General features: G+C 39.2%; 1 protein-coding gene across 1 annotated transcript in view; it reads left to right on the top strand.

Annotated features, from left to right (window-relative positions):
* Positions 1-10053: 10053 nt before the first annotated feature.
* Positions 10054-18503, top strand: part of LOC134649719 (E3 ubiquitin-protein ligase listerin) — a 45040-nt gene continuing 36590 nt past the window's right edge. Inside the window, exons 1-11 of the mRNA XM_063504550.1 lie at positions 10054-10197; positions 10739-10936; positions 11583-11714; positions 12063-12197; positions 12537-12649; positions 13863-14048; positions 15355-15511; positions 16708-16771; positions 17168-17285; positions 17818-17941; positions 18259-18384. Of these exons, the coding sequence (XP_063360620.1) occupies positions 10150-10197; positions 10739-10936; positions 11583-11714; positions 12063-12197; positions 12537-12649; positions 13863-14048; positions 15355-15511; positions 16708-16771; positions 17168-17285; positions 17818-17941; positions 18259-18384 (1401 nt within the window). The 5' untranslated portion in view covers positions 10054-10149. The remainder of the gene's footprint in view (positions 10198-10738; positions 10937-11582; positions 11715-12062; positions 12198-12536; positions 12650-13862; positions 14049-15354; positions 15512-16707; positions 16772-17167; positions 17286-17817; positions 17942-18258; positions 18385-18503) is intronic.

Raw genomic sequence — 18503 nt, 5'->3', positions numbered from 1 at the left:
AGATCTAAGAACTGCATAAGTAAGTTTGTAATCCCATATAAATATATGCTATTACAAAATCACTGTTGCAGTTCCTACAAATAGTAGGTAAAGTAAAGGTAAACTACGATGTACGATGTGAGTATGAATGAAGATGTGTTTAGTTATGAAGTGTAGGTGAGGGTGGGGAGGGTCGATCCCTAGGGGACACTTGGTAAACTTCATTTTTAATCAAACCAAACGAGATACAATTTTTTGCGCTGGTAACACTCATTCATTCGTTCCTAACTTCACGTTCTGTCATGGCACTGTATCGGAAAAGTCAGTGGTTCAAAAATGGCGGACGGTGAAAGATTTTCTGCGTACTATATTCAATTTTCGGTAAGCTTTAACTGGATTTATTTTATAATATGAGATGGAAATGATGTTAGTGAGTGTGCTTATTTTATTTGTTGTTTATTGAAGTGATGATTAACTTGGATTACATTGATATACGCGAACACATGTTTCGAGTACGGCACGTTTTATAATCTTACTATGTATGGGGAGACTTTGTCTTTTTCTTCAGGGGAGATATGATTCCGGGATCATGTCACCCCCAAAGCGATCAAGTATACATTGTAATAAATTTACTTACAAAATGATTCATAGAGCTATCATAAATATTTTCTTTTCTTTAGTAAATCATGCCGCGAAAGTACGACCAGAGAAACACTGATTTAAACTTTCAAGGTTTTTGACTCATTATAGTTTATTAAAACGGAATTTAATGGCGTATAATTCAGTTTTTAATTATACAACCGACTCCGAAAACGGAATTATCCCCGTGGCCTTTGAAAAGACTGACTAAAGTTGACATCAACATTTTACGAACTACCCGTACTTGGTCTTGTTTATCAAGTTAAACGTTTTACACACAGGGGATGTTACTCGGTCGACAAAAAACACTTATAACGATATTTGGTTTTCAACCGGCGATATTTGTTTTTATGGATGAAATGCTATTTCAATGGCTTTCCGACATTATGTACTATAGAACCGACGGTCCATAGAAAGGATTTTAGGATTATGCAGCTCAAACACCGTCCTCGAAACGTGAGCAGTAAATTTCTAAACTTATTTATTATAGTAAACAATAACGACCGTGATGGGTAAAAAATTTAAAATTGCTGTAGGTGAATACCTACAGCAATTTTAAATTTTTTACTATAAGAACTTTAAAAAAATTAGACTGTTACAAGAAATGTTATGTTAATAACTTAGACTTTTGTTTTTTTTTTACTTTTTTTTTGATACAAAAATTGATTCCCTATTTTATGTTGTTTTATGGATAATACGATTACATTGTTTTTTAAAAGTATAAGATTATGGATCAATATGTGTTTGATATCTTCATATATTAATTTTCTGTAGATAAAGTGAATAAATTAATGTAGATACTACCCTCGAAATATGACATTGCCACTTAAAATCTTTTTACCAAGTGTCCCCAAATCTGGAAGACTTGATCCCTTCGGCTTAGACATCTGATTACCGGAAATACAACTTCAAAGCATGGAAGATGCAATATATATATGTTTGCTGTGTATTTTACAAATTATAGATGCATTGCTAATAGCGATCCGAGTTATATAATCAATGAGAATCTGGTATGGGGAGACATGGTAAAAATATGTTTACCATGTGTCCCAAGAACCAGGGTCACTTGATCCCCCTAGGATCAAGGCTCCCGACCAGGGGTAAACAAGTCTCCCTTACATAGGGGACACATGGTAAAAGTCAACAGTATGAGTTTTCATTAAATAATGATCTAATTTATTGCACAAATCTGTTCTAATTCAAACTACTAATGAAGAGATAAATTCTGAGTCGTATGGTCTATAAAGTTTTTCAATACTACAAATAGTTAAGAAAATGTATGCTAAAAACAAAAGGGGTGATCAACCCTCCCCAGTTTCCCCTATACATAGTATGGGTATGAGTACCCGAAAAGAAGGACTGCCTACAAAAAGAGATGAGAGCTCATCAAAAACATTACATGTATAATGTATAATATAATATTTTGTAGCTTTCTAATAGACCCCGAAGGCTAATCCTATTGTCTATTGTTAAGAAAAACCGCTCGTGCCACGTGCCACAACCACCTGCATAAAAAATCGGTACCTCGGTTACTGAGTGCCGGCGAGTCGAAAGCTACAGAACCAGTCTAAAATGTGTCATCGAGATGCGTAACAAAGGCGCGTTATCGGAGAGCGCACCTACACTGGTTTTTTGAGCGTTGGACTAGCCCGCGCTCAGGTGCCAAATAGAATAACTAGGACCCTTTTTTGCAGGCAGGCACGTGCGGTTTTACTGAACAATAGACAATAGGATTAGCCTTCGGGGTCTATTAGAAAGCTACAAACTATTAAAGTTAAATTGATTACCTCAATATTGACTTAGTCCATAGTTTCCCAAAGTGGTCAATACCGCCCCCCAGTGGGCTCTGAAGAGTTTCAGGGGGGCGGTAAGGGTCGCGGAAGCGATTGGGGGGCGTTCATGCTGCCCAGGGGGGCGCTTCCGCAAGTGAAAAAAAAAACTAAAATATTAGATAATACAAATAGATTTATACCTGAGTATACGGTTTATTTGTGTTCCTACCTAAAACAGCATTTTGAGGAATTAATTTTCAGCAAGCTGGAAATCGTTTTAATACCTTCATTTGGTCCTAAAATAAATGCGTGTAATCAGAGTTTGCTCAATTTCAGGAGGTGTGCATAAATTTTGTGAGCCTTGGAAGTTCAATTTTTCCTTGGATTTCCAAACCACTCGATATAGAAGGAATCATCAATTGGGATCAGATACTGGCGAAAAAGAATTTCGGATTTTAACACAATTATGCCAAAAAAAAACAACAACGGGTTGCACTCCGGGAGTGCCGACAGAAGTGAAAACTCAATGACTAGTCCAAAATGTCTGCAGCACTACCGTAAAATGGGGTGAGTAGGTGCCAAACTGACATTCAAACCTCGATAACATTTTATTTTTACATATGCAAACTGAATGGTGTATATAATAAGTGTTCCGGAAGTTTGTATTTTCGTTTTATTTTATTTTGGGTAGTTCCATTTCATAACTTTGACGATAAACAGGAAAACCCACCTCACCCCGTAGTCCCGCGTATTTGGGGTGAGTTGGGTTTTCATACAAAGGTGATTTTGGAAGATTGTTGGATCGATTTTTTTTTTATTATGAGTATTACTATAGCTCCAATTTAAATTGGAATGCATTGTTTTTGTGGCAGTAGCCTTAAAAAACCATCTCACCCCCCTTTCAAACCTTCTCTCCCCATTCATAACCCAACTCTCACCGCGAAACCTACTCACCCCATTTTACGGTATGTATAATTTCTATTGAAAACCTTTAGTTCCGAAATTGCTGGTCAGTGAGCTTGTTTAAAATTCGAAATTCAAATTTGTAGCGTTAATTGTTTAAAATTTGAATAGAAATTGTAAAGTTACCTTGCAGACATCGCATCTAAATATATTTGGTCATGATATTTTGAGTTTTATTCACCAGTACTAGAGTTCATTTTATTAGCGATTTCATCGAGATGTACCTAGCTTTATTGAATTATATTTGAGTGATATAAAGTTAGAATGTAACTGTGAGATCCTCGTATTGTCCTCGTATCCATGTAATGTCATTGAGTTTTTCTTTATTGATTTAAATGCCATCTAAATGTTTCCATCTAAATCTTACGGTCACGTGATCGCCTTACGCTGTTTCGAGTTTATCATTTTTTCGCCACCTCAAAAAGTGCCCAGCGCCGCTAAAGAAGTTTTCACTTCAAAAATTGTGACACACTTTTATTTCTGACTGTACTTATTCTTATTTGGATGTCTATCTAGCGAGTACTTCTTGCTTAAGACCTTTCTAATGAGCCTAACTCGTTGTGTTTGTGTTTTCCATCGAGGAGTTTCTTTTTGGCTGCCTACGGACTGCATCATCAGATCACCACCCTGCTAGCATATTATTGCATTGGCACCAGAATTACAACTGAATCAGATACTGGGAAGTTGTTCAAATTTTAGTTGCAAGATCTAAAATTACAAATAAAAATTATAAATAATAAAAAAAAAAACAAAATGCTTCAAGTCGTTCCTGGTGCAAAGGTGCCCATGATGCTCGCAGCATTACCACGCTGGATGGATCACCACGGACTAGGGTTGCCAGATCGAAAGGCGCTATTATCGGGAAAAAATATAAATTTTTCGGGATTTTGAGACTTAATTCGGGAAAAAGAAAACATTCAAATTAAAGTGCCAAATTGTATTAAAAACAACGATATTTTACATTATTGGCACTACGTAAACTGCTCTGCCCATAGACGTTTTTATAACGCTGATGCGCTCGACACGGATCGCTCGCTCGCTCGACGACAGTTCGGAACTTGAAATTATTGTTTTATAACGTGCGCTGCGCAGCGCGCGCTGACCGCATCCGTAACGAGTACATCCGCGGCAGCCTCGCAGTCCGTGACGTAGCAGAGAAGCTCCAAGAATGTCGCCTCCGGTGGTTCGGCCACGTTTGTCGCAGGCCAGCTGACTACGTAGGAAACATATGCCTTAAACTAGCCCTTGACGGCCCCCGACCCAAGGGCAGACCAAAAAAGTGATGGCTCGATGTCGTGAAAGCAGATATGAGCGTGAACTGGCTCACACGAGATGACGCCCAGGATCGCGCAAAGTGGAGGAAAGCAAGTAGGGAAGCGGACCCTGGCAAAGGCCGGGATAACGCTAGGTAGAAGAAGAAGAACGTGCAGCTGTTTTTCGGGACATTAATTTCCACTTTGTCGGGAATCGGGAACTCATGCTAAAAATCGGGAGAATCCCGCCAAATCCCGACCATCTGGCAACCCTACCACGGACGGACAGCCTTTGCACGAGGAACGAGAACGACTCGGAGCGGGGGCCTTCCCCTTTCTGTCTGAGTCGACGTCCTAAGTCGCGTGTGAAGCGCTCCGCATCGGCTCCCCAGCTACCCGCCGTTTCAACTGCGAAAGGGACGATTATGTAGCCAGGGGAGAGAGGATCATATTTTCGACGCTTCACATCCGCTTCTGTTTCCGCTGCCGCTCCGGCCACGCGTGAGGTACGGCTGACATGGGAGGCGGCGAAGGTACTGACGCACGTAGCGTCCCATACCAAACACCGCCCCCTTTCCCATGGTACCAAAGTCAAGCCATCAGGCCGTTTACCGTCGGTACGAGTGTATATGGCAATTGACCAGAACAAAAAAAAAACTTGAAAATAAACATACAGTAATACATTTATAGCTGGTCAAGCAGATCTTGTCAGTAGAAAAAGGCGACAAATTTGAAAAATGTAGGCGCGAAGAGATATCGTCCCATAGAAAATTTGAATTTCGCGCTTTTTTTTACTGTCAAGATTTGCTTGACCAGCTATACTAGTAGTTCGCCCCGAACTGAGAACTCGCGGTTCGCCAAAAATATCAATTGAATGCAGTCGTCAAAGGATTGAAAATCGCGTACGATTTATTGCAAGGTCTGTGGAGCCTATGGTTGCCACATGGTCGGGATTTCGCGGGATTCTCCCGATTTTTAGCATGTGTTCCCGATTCCCGACAAAGTGGAAATTAATGTCCCGAAAAACAGCTGCACGTTATAAAACAATAATTTCAAGTTCCGAACTTTCGTCGAGCGAGCGAGCGACCCGTGTCGAGCGCGTCAGCGTTATAATAACGTCTATGGGCAGAGCAGTTTACGTAGTGCCAATAATGTAAAATATCGTTGTTTTTAATACAATTAGGTACTTTAATTTGAATGTTTTCTTTTTCCCGGCTTAAGTCTCAAAATCCCGAAAAAAATATATGTTTTCCCGATAATAGCGCCTTTTGATCTGGCAACCCTAGCTGAGACCAATAATGTAATGTATACTTGGTCAACCAGATCTTGACAGTAGAAAAAGGCGGCAAATTTGAAAAATGTAGGCGCGAAGGGATATCGTCCCATAGAAAATTTGAATTTCGCGCCTTTTTTTACTGACAAGATTTGGTTGACCAGCTATATCTGAATGTACCTAATCATGGAACGCCTCTAAAGCCCCCTCGACACTCGCGTTCGTGGCTTCGCAGCGCGATTCACGCACATAAGTCTGGATGGGGCTTAAAACAAGCAAAATGGGAACCACATTCATGCATACGCCGGCGACATCCTCCTAAATTGCACCACCACATCCAGGAGCTCCGAAACAAGACCATATCCTTCATACACATGTATCCATTTGTGTCATTAAAACGCTTTTTTATAGTGTCCGACCGAAACATGTTTTTTTGCCGAAACCGAAACCGAAACCGAATGTTCGGCTTTGGCTCTAGTTTCGGCCGAAACCGAAACCGAAACCGAAACTTTTGAAGATTTGTTAAAATAGTTGAAAAAATGTCATAAAACCGCTTTTAAACTCATATTAAGGGGCTGTCAACACCCAATGTCCTTGAAATCGATGTTACTTAAGGGGTTCCGCCACGCCAATGACCTTCGATCTGGATCCCTTAGTTTTCTTATGTTTTTTGTAGCTTATCATATTAACAGCAACGGCTTTAAGCAATATAAATTGGTTTTCTGGCCATAACTTTTGTGTTATTTCGTTCAAAATTAAAACCGTCACGTCAAAGACGAACCCAAATATGTAGATTTCGTATAAGTAATATCCTTCACAGCAATCTAGATACGAAAAAAGTGTTCTTTTAGACAATGTTTAAAAAAAATCATAAAATAGTATCCATTTCTTTCAAAATCCGGTAGACAATAATGGAGATAAAGATTGAAGAACCGATTGTCTTATAAAAATCTATCTGTAGTGCAAAAGTAGGAGATAAGTACGATTCAAAACCTGTCAAAAATCTATGAAAACCGCAGGTAGCCCCTTTTAAGAAAAACTATTTGATTTAGTAAAGCAAAAAATATATTTATACCTATGTTAATATTTATTATATTTTAAGACCGTGGCCGCACTCGATACACGATTGAACGACATCGACTCGATAGAAAATAATTGCAAAGATTGGTCTTAAAATCACCATTAAACGTGTCTAATGTCTTTATTTCTTGACTTATGGGTCTGAAATTAAAATCAATTTGTCAAAACATTTACTTATACCTAAACCGCTAACGAGTAATATTACACAAATAATCCACATTGAGCGCTGGTGGCCTAGCGGTGAGTAAGAGCGTGCGACTTTCAATCCAAAGGTTGCAGGTACAAACACTACAAACCCCGGCTCGTACCAATGAGTTTTTCGGAACTTATGTACGAAATATCATTTGATATTTACCATTGAGGAAGCCGTACTAGCCCGATAAAGTCTAGTTTACCCTCTGGATTGGAAGGTCAGTCTGATGGCAGTCGCTTTTGTAAAAAATAGTGCCGACGCCAATTCTTGGGCTCCCATGAGCCGTGGCCAAAATGCTGGGATAACGCGAGGAAGATGATGAGTTTTCTTATTATTCCCTTGCCCAGGCCCAGTAACATGCTACAGTGCTATCTCATTTACTACGATACAATTAGACAGTGTGCGCGTTTTAGGTATTGACAGCCTCTTAAGACTGCGTCGACCGTTCAGTGGCCCCATCATTAGTGGAATTGTGTTTAATAATAAACCGATTAATTTCTGTGTACATAAATCAGTATATGTATTAATATTGTTGTCCTACTTGTTCCACAACTTTTGGTCTTTGTCACATAGTTTAGTTTCATAGAACGAAGTACCAATGCGTATGTTTCGGCCCGGCCGAAAGGTTCGGCCGTTTTTTGGCCGAAACCGAAACTACGGCCGAAACATGATTTTTTGGCCGAAACTGGCCGAAACCGAAACCGAAACCGAACCTTCGGTCGGACACTACTTTTTTAACGCGCGTTTTAAAAGCGCTCGTGAGACCAATGGCCTTAGTCCCCATTCGCACAGCAGCTTTTTCAACGCGCGTTAAAAAAGCGGTTGAATCTGTCCGCACTCTAAATTCGATTTAACAACCAAGGCTTAAAGTCGAAAATCCAATAACGCTTGATAAAAAGCGCCACCGCTGTCGTGTCAATAAATACACATGTATCCATTTTTGTCATTCAAACGCTTTTTTAACGCGCGTTGAAAAAGCTGCCGTGCGAATGGGGGCTTACTTCCTTTGCTAAGCCACCTCCATACTCTGGAGTCTGGAGGGGGCTATAGGTTGGCCGCACACCTACTACGCGGATTAGACTCTCGCGCGAGCCACGAGACGAGCCGCGAGCCGCGCCACGAGACGCGAGCCCACCGCTTATACTCGCGTTCGGCTTGTCATTCGGTTATAAACCTTATGCCGTGCCGTTAGTGTTTAAATTATATTAGCTCGACGAGCTTGCGAGCCACGAGACGAGCCGCGAGCCCACCGCTTACACTCGCGTCTCGTGGCGCGGCTCGCGGCTCGTCTCGTGGCTCGCGCGAGAGTCTAATTTGCCTAGGAATTTACATGTGCAAGCGAGACAGCGCTATGCATTTGTAGAGGGACGTCCCGTTCCCACCTGATATTCCGTACCGAAACCGAATGAAAATTCCGTGCTTGTGCGGCCAGGCTATCATAATTATCCTTGAAATCTTTGCCGGCAAACATAATAGCCATAACACACTACCTCACCGCACCAAGGCCACGTTGCGCCGCAACAATATGTGAGAGCGAGAAAGAGATATATGTTTCTCGGTCTCACTTATGGGCGCGCAAAAATCGGTGCGGTGCGGTAGTGTGTTACGACTTTGGCTCAGTGCTGGGACCAATAATGTAAAGGCCCTAGTACACAATGGGCCATCGCCGGCCACTCCAAGGGACGCATTTATGCGTTAGAGGGAGCAAGTGATATTGCTATCTCATTCTACCGCATGGCTGCGTCCCTTGGAGTTAAATTGCACCACCACATCCAGGAGCTCCGTAACAAGACCATAATATCCTTCCACCAACTTCCACCTTAAGCCCCCTCCACACTCTGCGAAATCGACTCCGCACTCGCGTTCGCGGCTTCGCGCCTCGATTCGCGCATGAGTGTGGAGGGGGCTTATGACAAAGGAATATATAGTTGGTCAAACCAAATTGTAAGTACATAAAAGTGATAACACACTATCGCACCGCAACGCGACTTTGGTGCGTCGCACCCATAAATAAGAGCGAGAGACAGATATCTCTTTCTCGCTCTCACTTATGGGTGCCACGCACCAAGGTCGCGGGCGGTGCGATAGTGTGTTACCACAAAAAAATACTCATCCTATAAACTATACTCATCCTTTTCTTTTGGGTGCTAGTACTAGTGTAAGACAAAGACAGTATAATTCTCTCTGTCTATGTTTGAAATGAGACAGTCCTTTGACAAACTATAATTTATATACTTGGTCAACCAGATCTTGACAGTAGAAAAAGGCGGCAAATTTGAAAAATGTAGGCGCGAAGGTATACGTACGAAGGTACGTCCCATAGAAAATTTGAATTTCGCGCCTTTTTTGACTGACAACACTTGGTTGACCAGCTATAATACATCATAATACCAGTACAGTATTTGCTTTATTTTTTGCGCATGACAACATTATTGAATCGTAAACTTAAAAACCGTCGTCCCATCCCTAGAATATCACTCTATGTGTCAAATATTTATAGTCTGTGGTTTGCAGCGAAAAGTGGACGCCAATTATTGGGCTGTACATTCCTGGGTTGAGCAATCCCAGGTCGAGCATTATCGGTACGGGCCAATAATATGCGACCAATATTCGGCGTTCACTAAATGGATTCGTATTATTGGGTCGTGTATTATTGGGTTGAGCGTTATCAGGGTGTACAAGCTTGGTCCGTGCCAATAATATGAAGCCACTGTTTGGACAGGGCAATAATGTACAACCCAATAATTCGCGTCCAAAAAAGTGGACGCCAATTATTGGGCTGTACATTCCTGGGTTGAGCATTAACCGGACTCGTTGTCAGCGTCAAAATTTTGACGTACTTCCTTCCTAAAGTTGACGTTTCAATTTGCAACTTGCACCACTCTTATCTCATATTTTGCACAATTTTGAGCTAAAACACAACAGCTTTTGGCCCTAAAATATGCTATTAGGAATAGTTTAGTGTTAATAATAATAATCTCATAGTTTTTACCAAGAATGGGTGGCAAAACCAAACAGACTCAGCGAACGAAGAATAATGTTCGGGTACGTAAACACTGCTGGTTATTTTGATTTCTATTTTGTTAAGAATAATTGCTAATTAGATTAGTTTCCATTAAATATCTTCTTGATTAATGCCTACCTACATCCATAAAGGTATAGATATCTATTGCTTCTATTAATTAGCAAATGTTACTTAATATTTTTTTTTGATTCAACAAGATTTCTAATCGAGGGTCACGGTCAATTTTGACAGTTCTTTTATTTATTTTATTTTGTTAATAATATTTTAATAAATTGGGTATAGAAGATACTTGTGAGAGTGGTTAACATGTATTTGTATTTATGATTTACTGTCTTTTTAAAAAGAGTTTTCCTCTTTAGCAAGCCTATATTGTGATTTCACAATTGCTAGTAAAGCTAGACAACATTCCAACATTCCAATGAGCATGGCATAATATAAATGTTGGCAGGTTTCGGCATGAAAATCAGGTTTATATGTACTTTACACTAAAGCAACACTAAACCTTTGGTTTTGTCAAGGAATCAGGTTCAAACTTTGCTCTAAAAACCTAATCAATTGCAGCCATCAAGCAGCGGCCGCAGCGCCGAGCTCCTAAACAACGCGGTCCGCATGGACCCCGGCCTCATGAGCACAAGCTCAGGCAAGGTGCTGCCAGTGCTGTTCCCGACATTGGCCGCTCCGTTGGACCCGACACTGAACCCGGACTTTATGTTGTGTTTAAAGAAGTTGAATAAGAAGGATCCTATTACGAAAACAAAGGTAGGTTTTTGTTTTACAGGCTGTAACTCTACTTATTTTACGATGGATTGTGCCGATGGCAAAGTGTAAACTTTGTTTTTATATTCCAGATACTAAAACAACAATTTGATTGCTCAAATGTGCTTAGTTTAGTTATAAACTGACAGTTTTATTAAAGATACTATATCAATTAATTTGGAACACATTATTTATTTATTTAAACTTTATTGCACAATAGTCACAATACACAAATGGCGGACTCTACCAGTCAACCATCGGCCAAACAGAGACATGTAAAATTGGTGCAAGGAGAAAAAGGAATTTACTTATTAGAACTTAGTAAAGGACTAAACAAATTATAATTTAACATTACATACAGGTCAAGAACTCAGTTAAATACGTCACACGTTTTATAGAAACAAAATATGGCATATGAACATTCCAGGAATTGGACATTCAGACATATGGACATTCCAGGAATTCATTAATTTTCCCATTGCCAGATCAGGGGCCCTTGATTTGTTTTACGAGACAAAATGGCAACTTTCATCACATGTTCATTACAAAGATATAAAGTTTGGTAGACAAAGGGTCAGTTTTAAAGGGTCTTGCTGTTATTAAGGGTGCATGATTATGAATGTTAAGTTAAACACTGCTTCTTCCATAGGCACTACAAGAGCTGTGTGACCTGATCAGAAAAGGGGATGTAGAAGACGTAATAGCAGCTCTGGGTAGTTGGGCACACTACTATAAACAACTCACTACGGACACCGATCACAAAGTGCGAGAGGCTGCTCAGGTAATGTTATAATTCAGGAGTAAAAGTCAATGTCCATTTTCGTTTGGCACTCCCGGTGCCATGTAACTTATCAATAAAGAATAAATGTTTAATAATATAATGCTGAGTCATATTTGTCACCACCTTTATAAAATTAAATGTAGTCAATCTCCTGGGCATAATTCTGTTTGATTTTATTCGACTAATCTAAAGTAACCAAATTCATTTTAAATAGAAATTCTTCAATGATCAATTGACCATTAAACTGCATTGGCTAGCAATTTATATTGTTCCCCTTAAAGTATTCGAGCCTTATTTATGTGCAAATAATCTTTATGTTTAAAGCTGTTGTCCTTAACATTTCAACAGGTGGCGCATGGCGTCATCGCTGGCGCTTGTGGGCGCCGCCTGGCGCCACATCTGAAGTCATTACTGCCCCCGTGGCTTCAGGCGCAGTATGATGAGTACGCCCCGGCCGCCACGGCCGCCCGCGCCTCCCTGACGGTAAGTTGTTGCGTAAATAAGAAAACAACTCTCGGCGCAAATAATACACGCAATTACAGAATAATTGCTTTACTTTTCCCTAATCTCCGTCCGCGGCTCTGAAACGACAAAATGTCCTTAAAATTTTCAACCTTATTTTCACTTAAGAACTTGATTTAATAAAATTTCGTACCTTCAACGGTTTAGTCTATGCCAACAGTTTTTTTTTTATATTTTAGTTCTGAAGTTAAAAGTGTCAACATTTTTAAATGTGCGTTTTGTTACTGGTTTAAACATTGATAGGAATATTTGTAGAGGATTATTTAAATGTTTTTAACAGACATATAAGTTGTTCCCCAGTCAACGTTCCCAGAAAGCAAGCTGCCGGATGTGATCTCCTTCTGCATGTCTGAAGTCATCGCCCATCTTTTAGAGAACCTCGTCGGCAACGCGGAGGCTGCCCTTAGCAAGAAGTAAGTTTCATCTGTCAATAAATAAATACATTTTACAGGACTATATAATATTTTTGGAATTTTTCGTGTGAGCTTTTTTTAAGATTTTTTTTTTCTTTGCGGTATATGGCACGACCACAGCCGAGGTTTAATTGAAACCCATGATTTTAGACCACAACACACATTGATAGTTTGTGTTAGCGTTCTTCAATCCTCCAACGGAGCGGCAGCTGACTTTTATGAAGCATCTACTTTCACCACTTCTATATTCTTCTGTTTTGTATATCCTCTAGCCACCCAGACGTCAAAGCTTGCCAATGAAAATTCAACTTTGACTTGTCAAAAATAAGATTCAAATTAGAACAGGAGACCTTTTTATAGGTCTCTGGGCGGCTAGAGGATATTAATTGCACTATTTTATCCACTGCGCATTGTTCGGTTTTGCTATCCTGTCCTATGTGTAATAGTGTAAATGTTTCTACTGTCCTTAGCTAGATATAAATTTAAATACGGCGGTGGCAGAATAACAGCGTCCGTTGCTGGAAGTCTTTAGGGCCGCTGTGCCCCGTAGTCTTTTGGCATAGACATTAGCTGAGCCACCTTCCCTTTCAATTAGTTTGTAAGCATTATTGTGTACTTTTATTATGTACCTATGTTCAAACTCTTTGAATAAACGTCTTTTATTTATTTAATTATTAACCCTTAAATACATGATTTTTTCGTTTTGCCCGAAATTAATATATATATCACATAATTGTTTGCCGTTTCTAGGAAAAATAGTAAAAAAAAATATATCATCGATTTTCACTGGGAAATCAGTGTTAAAAGTTGCATAGTCTAAATCATATTTTTGGAAATATATAGCTATTAGTAAGGGGTATAGGAAAAATCTTAACTGCCATCAGAAAGGTACACTATTTGTGATGTTCCTATGATAAAATTTGTAAATATAAAATAATTACAAACCCCGAAAAATCTGCCCAAAATCACATACTAAAAATCATCAACTTCCAGGTTTTTCCAAGTTTTCCGACATTTCGTCTATAAACAAATGTAACTTTTATAAATTAAAATACTGCGTAAATTTATGTAATAATTCGGAAAATTTATTAGTTTTACTATTGAAATAATATACAAGAACAAATAGAATTTGTTTAATAATGCATAACATTTGATGTTTATGTTGTGTGTATAAATGCATCACTATGCATTTAAGGGTTAAGAACATTTTTAGAATTCTGACACCCGAGGAGAAGGAGCTCCAATGGGCAAGGCTGGTGACCGCCAGTCTCCAAGGCTTGGAGTTCTTCGTACAGCATCTGCCTTCACAACACGATGACTGGCTGTGGGCAGAACTAACGCCGCTCCTAGCGGCTAGTTCCTTCTGGAAGATGCCCTTCAACAAGTCGCAGCAAGTCAGGTACAATAAACATATGATTATTAAATTGTACAACGAGACATAGTGCCACTTGCACCATTCCACTAAACCGGGGCAACCGGTTAAACCTGGAGTTACCATGGTTACCAGTACAATTTGACATTGGGTTAACGGTTTAACCGCTTAACCCCGGGTTAGTGGGATGAAGCAAGTGGCCCTTAATCGCGTATCTAAAGATCGGTTTTCCTAGGATAGCGGTGCCGTCATATAGCGGCCGTCTCCATACTAAATAATACGGCTAAATATGGATGTCGTAGTATTTGTATGGAGACGGCCGCTATATGACGGCACCGCTATCGGAGGAAACCAAAGCATAAGACTACTTCTCCGAGACCACGGGGACAACGCCGTCCTCGAAACGTCGGAGGTAAATTTTAAAACTTAGATACGCGATTAAGTCCCGTTGTACAATTTAATAATGTGTAAAAATCGTGAAAGTTTAAATCAGTGTAAACATATGTTTTAGAGATGAAATGGTTATTTTTTTAACCCAATCAATTCTGTTTTGTTTCCGGTTCCATATTGGGATACCCTCCTCAAATTGAGGGGGGATTCAAATCTTCTCGAGGCAGAGGTGTAGGGTAGGGTTGGAGCCGGTGTAGCTTTATTTGACGTTCATAAGCGCATTGTAATATGCCTACTTGAATAAACTATCTTTTATCTTATCTTATTTATCTTATCTTATTTATCTTATCTTATCTGGTTCTATTCCGAATCAATTCTAGGTTTGGGCATAAGTAATATTTTTTCTAAATGTTTTTAATACATGGGTGAATCAATTATTTCTTGTCACTCGTTGCCACGGTTACGTTCTCCTGGGTCACTCTTTAAAACCTGATTTTTAGGCATTTAAATTCACCAAAAACGCTTCTTTGTGATACTTATAAACCCTTTCCATTGAGGGTCGCCTACCAAGCGTGTCAGAAGAAGGTGGTGTACAGTGTCTTCTAACAAACTATGCTTCTATTGTCTCTTGGCTGACCGGACAGAATAACAACAAGAAATAGTTGATCCACCCACATATTTAGTTATTATGTTTATTATGCTCTGACATTCTCTGACATTTCATTTTACTGTATTTAACTTTTAATTTTAATTTTTATTATGATTATTAATTTATTGTTTTATATTTTTTACTTAATTCTTAATTATTTTAATGTATTATTGTTTACAATCTGACGATCTTTTTGTGAATTCATGTTATTTGGAAACATTGTGACATTGTTAAATACCATGTAATTTCCAATAAGAAATAAATAAATCTATCTATCTATTGACCGTTTCGCAGAGCGTCGTGGTTCGGCGCCCTGGGCCGTATAATCGGCCGCTACGGCGACACGTTCGGCGCCGCCCACGGCTCACGGACCGCCAAGCTGTTACTAGGGGCACCCTCCACGCTCGCGCAACAGTGGTGCTGTCTGCTGGTGCTGCTGCGACATGTCAAGGTAACATACACCTCCTGGGCTAGGGTCTCTATTGTTTCCCAAATAGTTTTATGTCATAATGTATTGTTTGCCCGCATTTTCGTTAGTCATAATTCATTTGGTTCATAAATTACGTGTCACTTTTCAGGATTTCCATAAAACTAACCTAACCTAACCCAACCCATGTATAGGATAACCTGACGAAAACCCTAAAAAGTTAAGGGTTTCAGTTTTATGACTAATTATAATATGTATACGTGTGTGTGTAATACGTGTATGTGAAGTGTGTAATAAAGAGTTTTGTATTGTATTGTATTGTATAATATGACAATCAATACATTATGATGTAAAACTTTATGGGAAACAACCCCCCGGGGCTATAACCGCGAAAATGGAAGTTCGCAAATTGCGGGCATTTTTCTTTGTCACTCTAATTACGCCTTCATTGGAGTAAAAGAGAAAGATCCCCGCAATTTGCGAATTTCTGTTTTCGCGGTAGCGCCTCTGGCGTCGTATTTCTCATTGCTGAGGGTCGTGATTCCCCCGATGGTGGTGGATCTGTGTCTGTCCTTGGCGTCATGGATAGCATCGTGTAGCTCATGTAGTCTTGTCTTGAGACTCTTGAGTTAACATACATATTTATTATTGTCAGGTACTTGACTCTATTTAAAATAAGTATTTTTACACAATGTAAAAATAAAGCACCGGAACATTAATAGAGAAACGTAGACAGCAGTTATTTTTAGACACAGTCTCTATTTTAAAACCCGTTAAAAACTATAAAGAGTATGTACCTAATTTGATCGTGACGTCACATGCTAGTGTTTCAGCAAATCGTTTTGACAGTTCGAAATTAGAAACTGATTTGACTAGTAGTCAAATACCCTATTGGCAATGCATACTGCCATTCTGGTACGCGCGATCCCACCGACTGCGCCAACTCTCAAAATCACTACATAGTATAAAACAAAGTCGCTTCCCGCTGTCTGTCTGTCCCTATGTATGCTTAGATCTTAAGAAACTACGCAACGGATTTTGATGCGGTTTTTTTTAATTCAAGAGGAAGATTTATGTATAATTTGTTAACCCGTGCAAAGCCGGGGCGGGTCGCTAGTCTTGAATAAAACATCATCATCATCATCATCATCATCTTGTCCCCGCTTTTTGCTAAAGATAATAAGGACCTTATACTTATGAAGTTATATTTTCCTATTCAGGACGACACGTGGCTAGACAAAAAGGATCTTCTGATTAAGAGGATAATCGACGTCTTAGAAAACGGTACGTCATTTATTAACAAATATATATTTAATTTGATTTGTACCATAGTTTTATGGGTGAATCAACTTTTTCTTGTCACTCGTTGCCATGGTTACGTTCTCCTGGGTCACTCTTTAAAACCTGATTTTCAGGCATTTAATTAAATTCACCAAACACGCTTTTTTGTGATACTTATAAACCCTTTCCATTGAGGGTCGTCTACCAAGCGTGTCAGAAGAAGGTGGTGTACAAATGTCTTCTAACAAACTATGCTACTATTGTCTCTTGGCTGACCGGACAGAATAACAACAAGAAATAGTTGATCCACCCATTGCAAGTACTAATACGTAACTTTTGGGGCGCGAATCCGGGGTTTTTTTAATAAGTAAACGTGTATTTATCCGTTTCCGTCCGCAGGGGGCTGGGGCGACGCGAAACACCTGTCGAGTATACTGCTGCCACTTCTAGCTTTCTTGCCACAGCACATGCTCACTAAACAGTTCTACGAGACCTTTTTCAATGCCGTATTTAAAGGGTAACTATCAAAATCTTTAAGCGCTGTGGTTTTTATCTAAATGACCGAATTTTGGTTTTGCGCACCTTACAACTTGCATTGAAAAATTACTGAATTAATATATTAATCACTCAGTAAAATTCTTAAACCTAGTACGTTGTACCGCGACAGTATCTTGCGCGGGAAATTGACTATACTTCGTTTTTTTTAGGATTAGAAATTTGGTAAACAATCTTGATGTGTCTTTTAATTGAAAAACACTTTTTAAAAATCAATAACTATTACTTATGAAAGCAGAAGACTATAAAAGATCGTATTCGATTCATAATTATTACATATTTACCGTAACTTATTTTTAAAATGTGTTTTTCAATTAAAAGACACATCAAGATTGTTTACCAAATTTCTAATACTAAAAAAAACGAAGTATACACATCTTTTGTTAGTTAAAACAGTGGGAAGATACCGGTAGTCTATCTCTTTTATGCTTCATAAAATCTCTAACTACCCTCAGTATTCAAACTACTCTAATAACTTCTCATTTTTTGCCCAGACTAGAGAAGAAAAGCGTGATCAGCTCAAAAAGCGAACGTCAATCTTGGATCGCGAGCCTCTCCGAGTGCCTTCGCTACCTCTCCCTCCAACACACAGAGTTCATGGTGGAAGTGGCCACGGCGGTAAGAATCGCTATTTAAAAAATTCAAAACATTTTTTATTGTCATAGATACGGTTGGGTGTCCAGGGGAAAACCAACTCTAAAGACCTAATTCATGGTATTTAACCCTTTAACGGATCAGAATAAAAAAAAACATAATTCACGCCTCATTGGCACTGATAGTCCTAAAAATTGTGCATAAGAAAAATTACATTAGATGATGTTATAGGGTGGTTTACTTTGACTTTACTTCTCTCTTCACCCTGTAATCGCTGTATTTAAGTATAGTAAATGATTGTTTATTTCCAGTCACAATTCATGGAGTTTTATAATTCACAGGTACATAGAACGTGGTTGGAGAAAATACTGGCGGGTCATGATGGACAGACTACTTGTAATTTAGTGAGATATTCGGGAGGAAATATGGCGTCGCTGGTCAAATACTGGCTGAGACAGTCGCTTGAGGTGCGTATTTAAAGCCTTTGTTGTGCAGGATGGCCCAAGAATGTTTTTCTTACGGACATATTTTTTAGAATTATTTAACAGAAACAAAACGCCTTAAAATATTATGAATAGCTTCAAAA

The sequence above is a fragment of the Cydia amplana genome, chromosome 7 (assembly GCF_948474715.1).
Source record: "Cydia amplana chromosome 7, ilCydAmpl1.1, whole genome shotgun sequence".
NCBI classification, from domain to species: domain Eukaryota; kingdom Metazoa; phylum Arthropoda; class Insecta; order Lepidoptera; family Tortricidae; genus Cydia; species Cydia amplana.
This window is presented reverse-complemented; position numbering and strand designations above follow the sequence as displayed.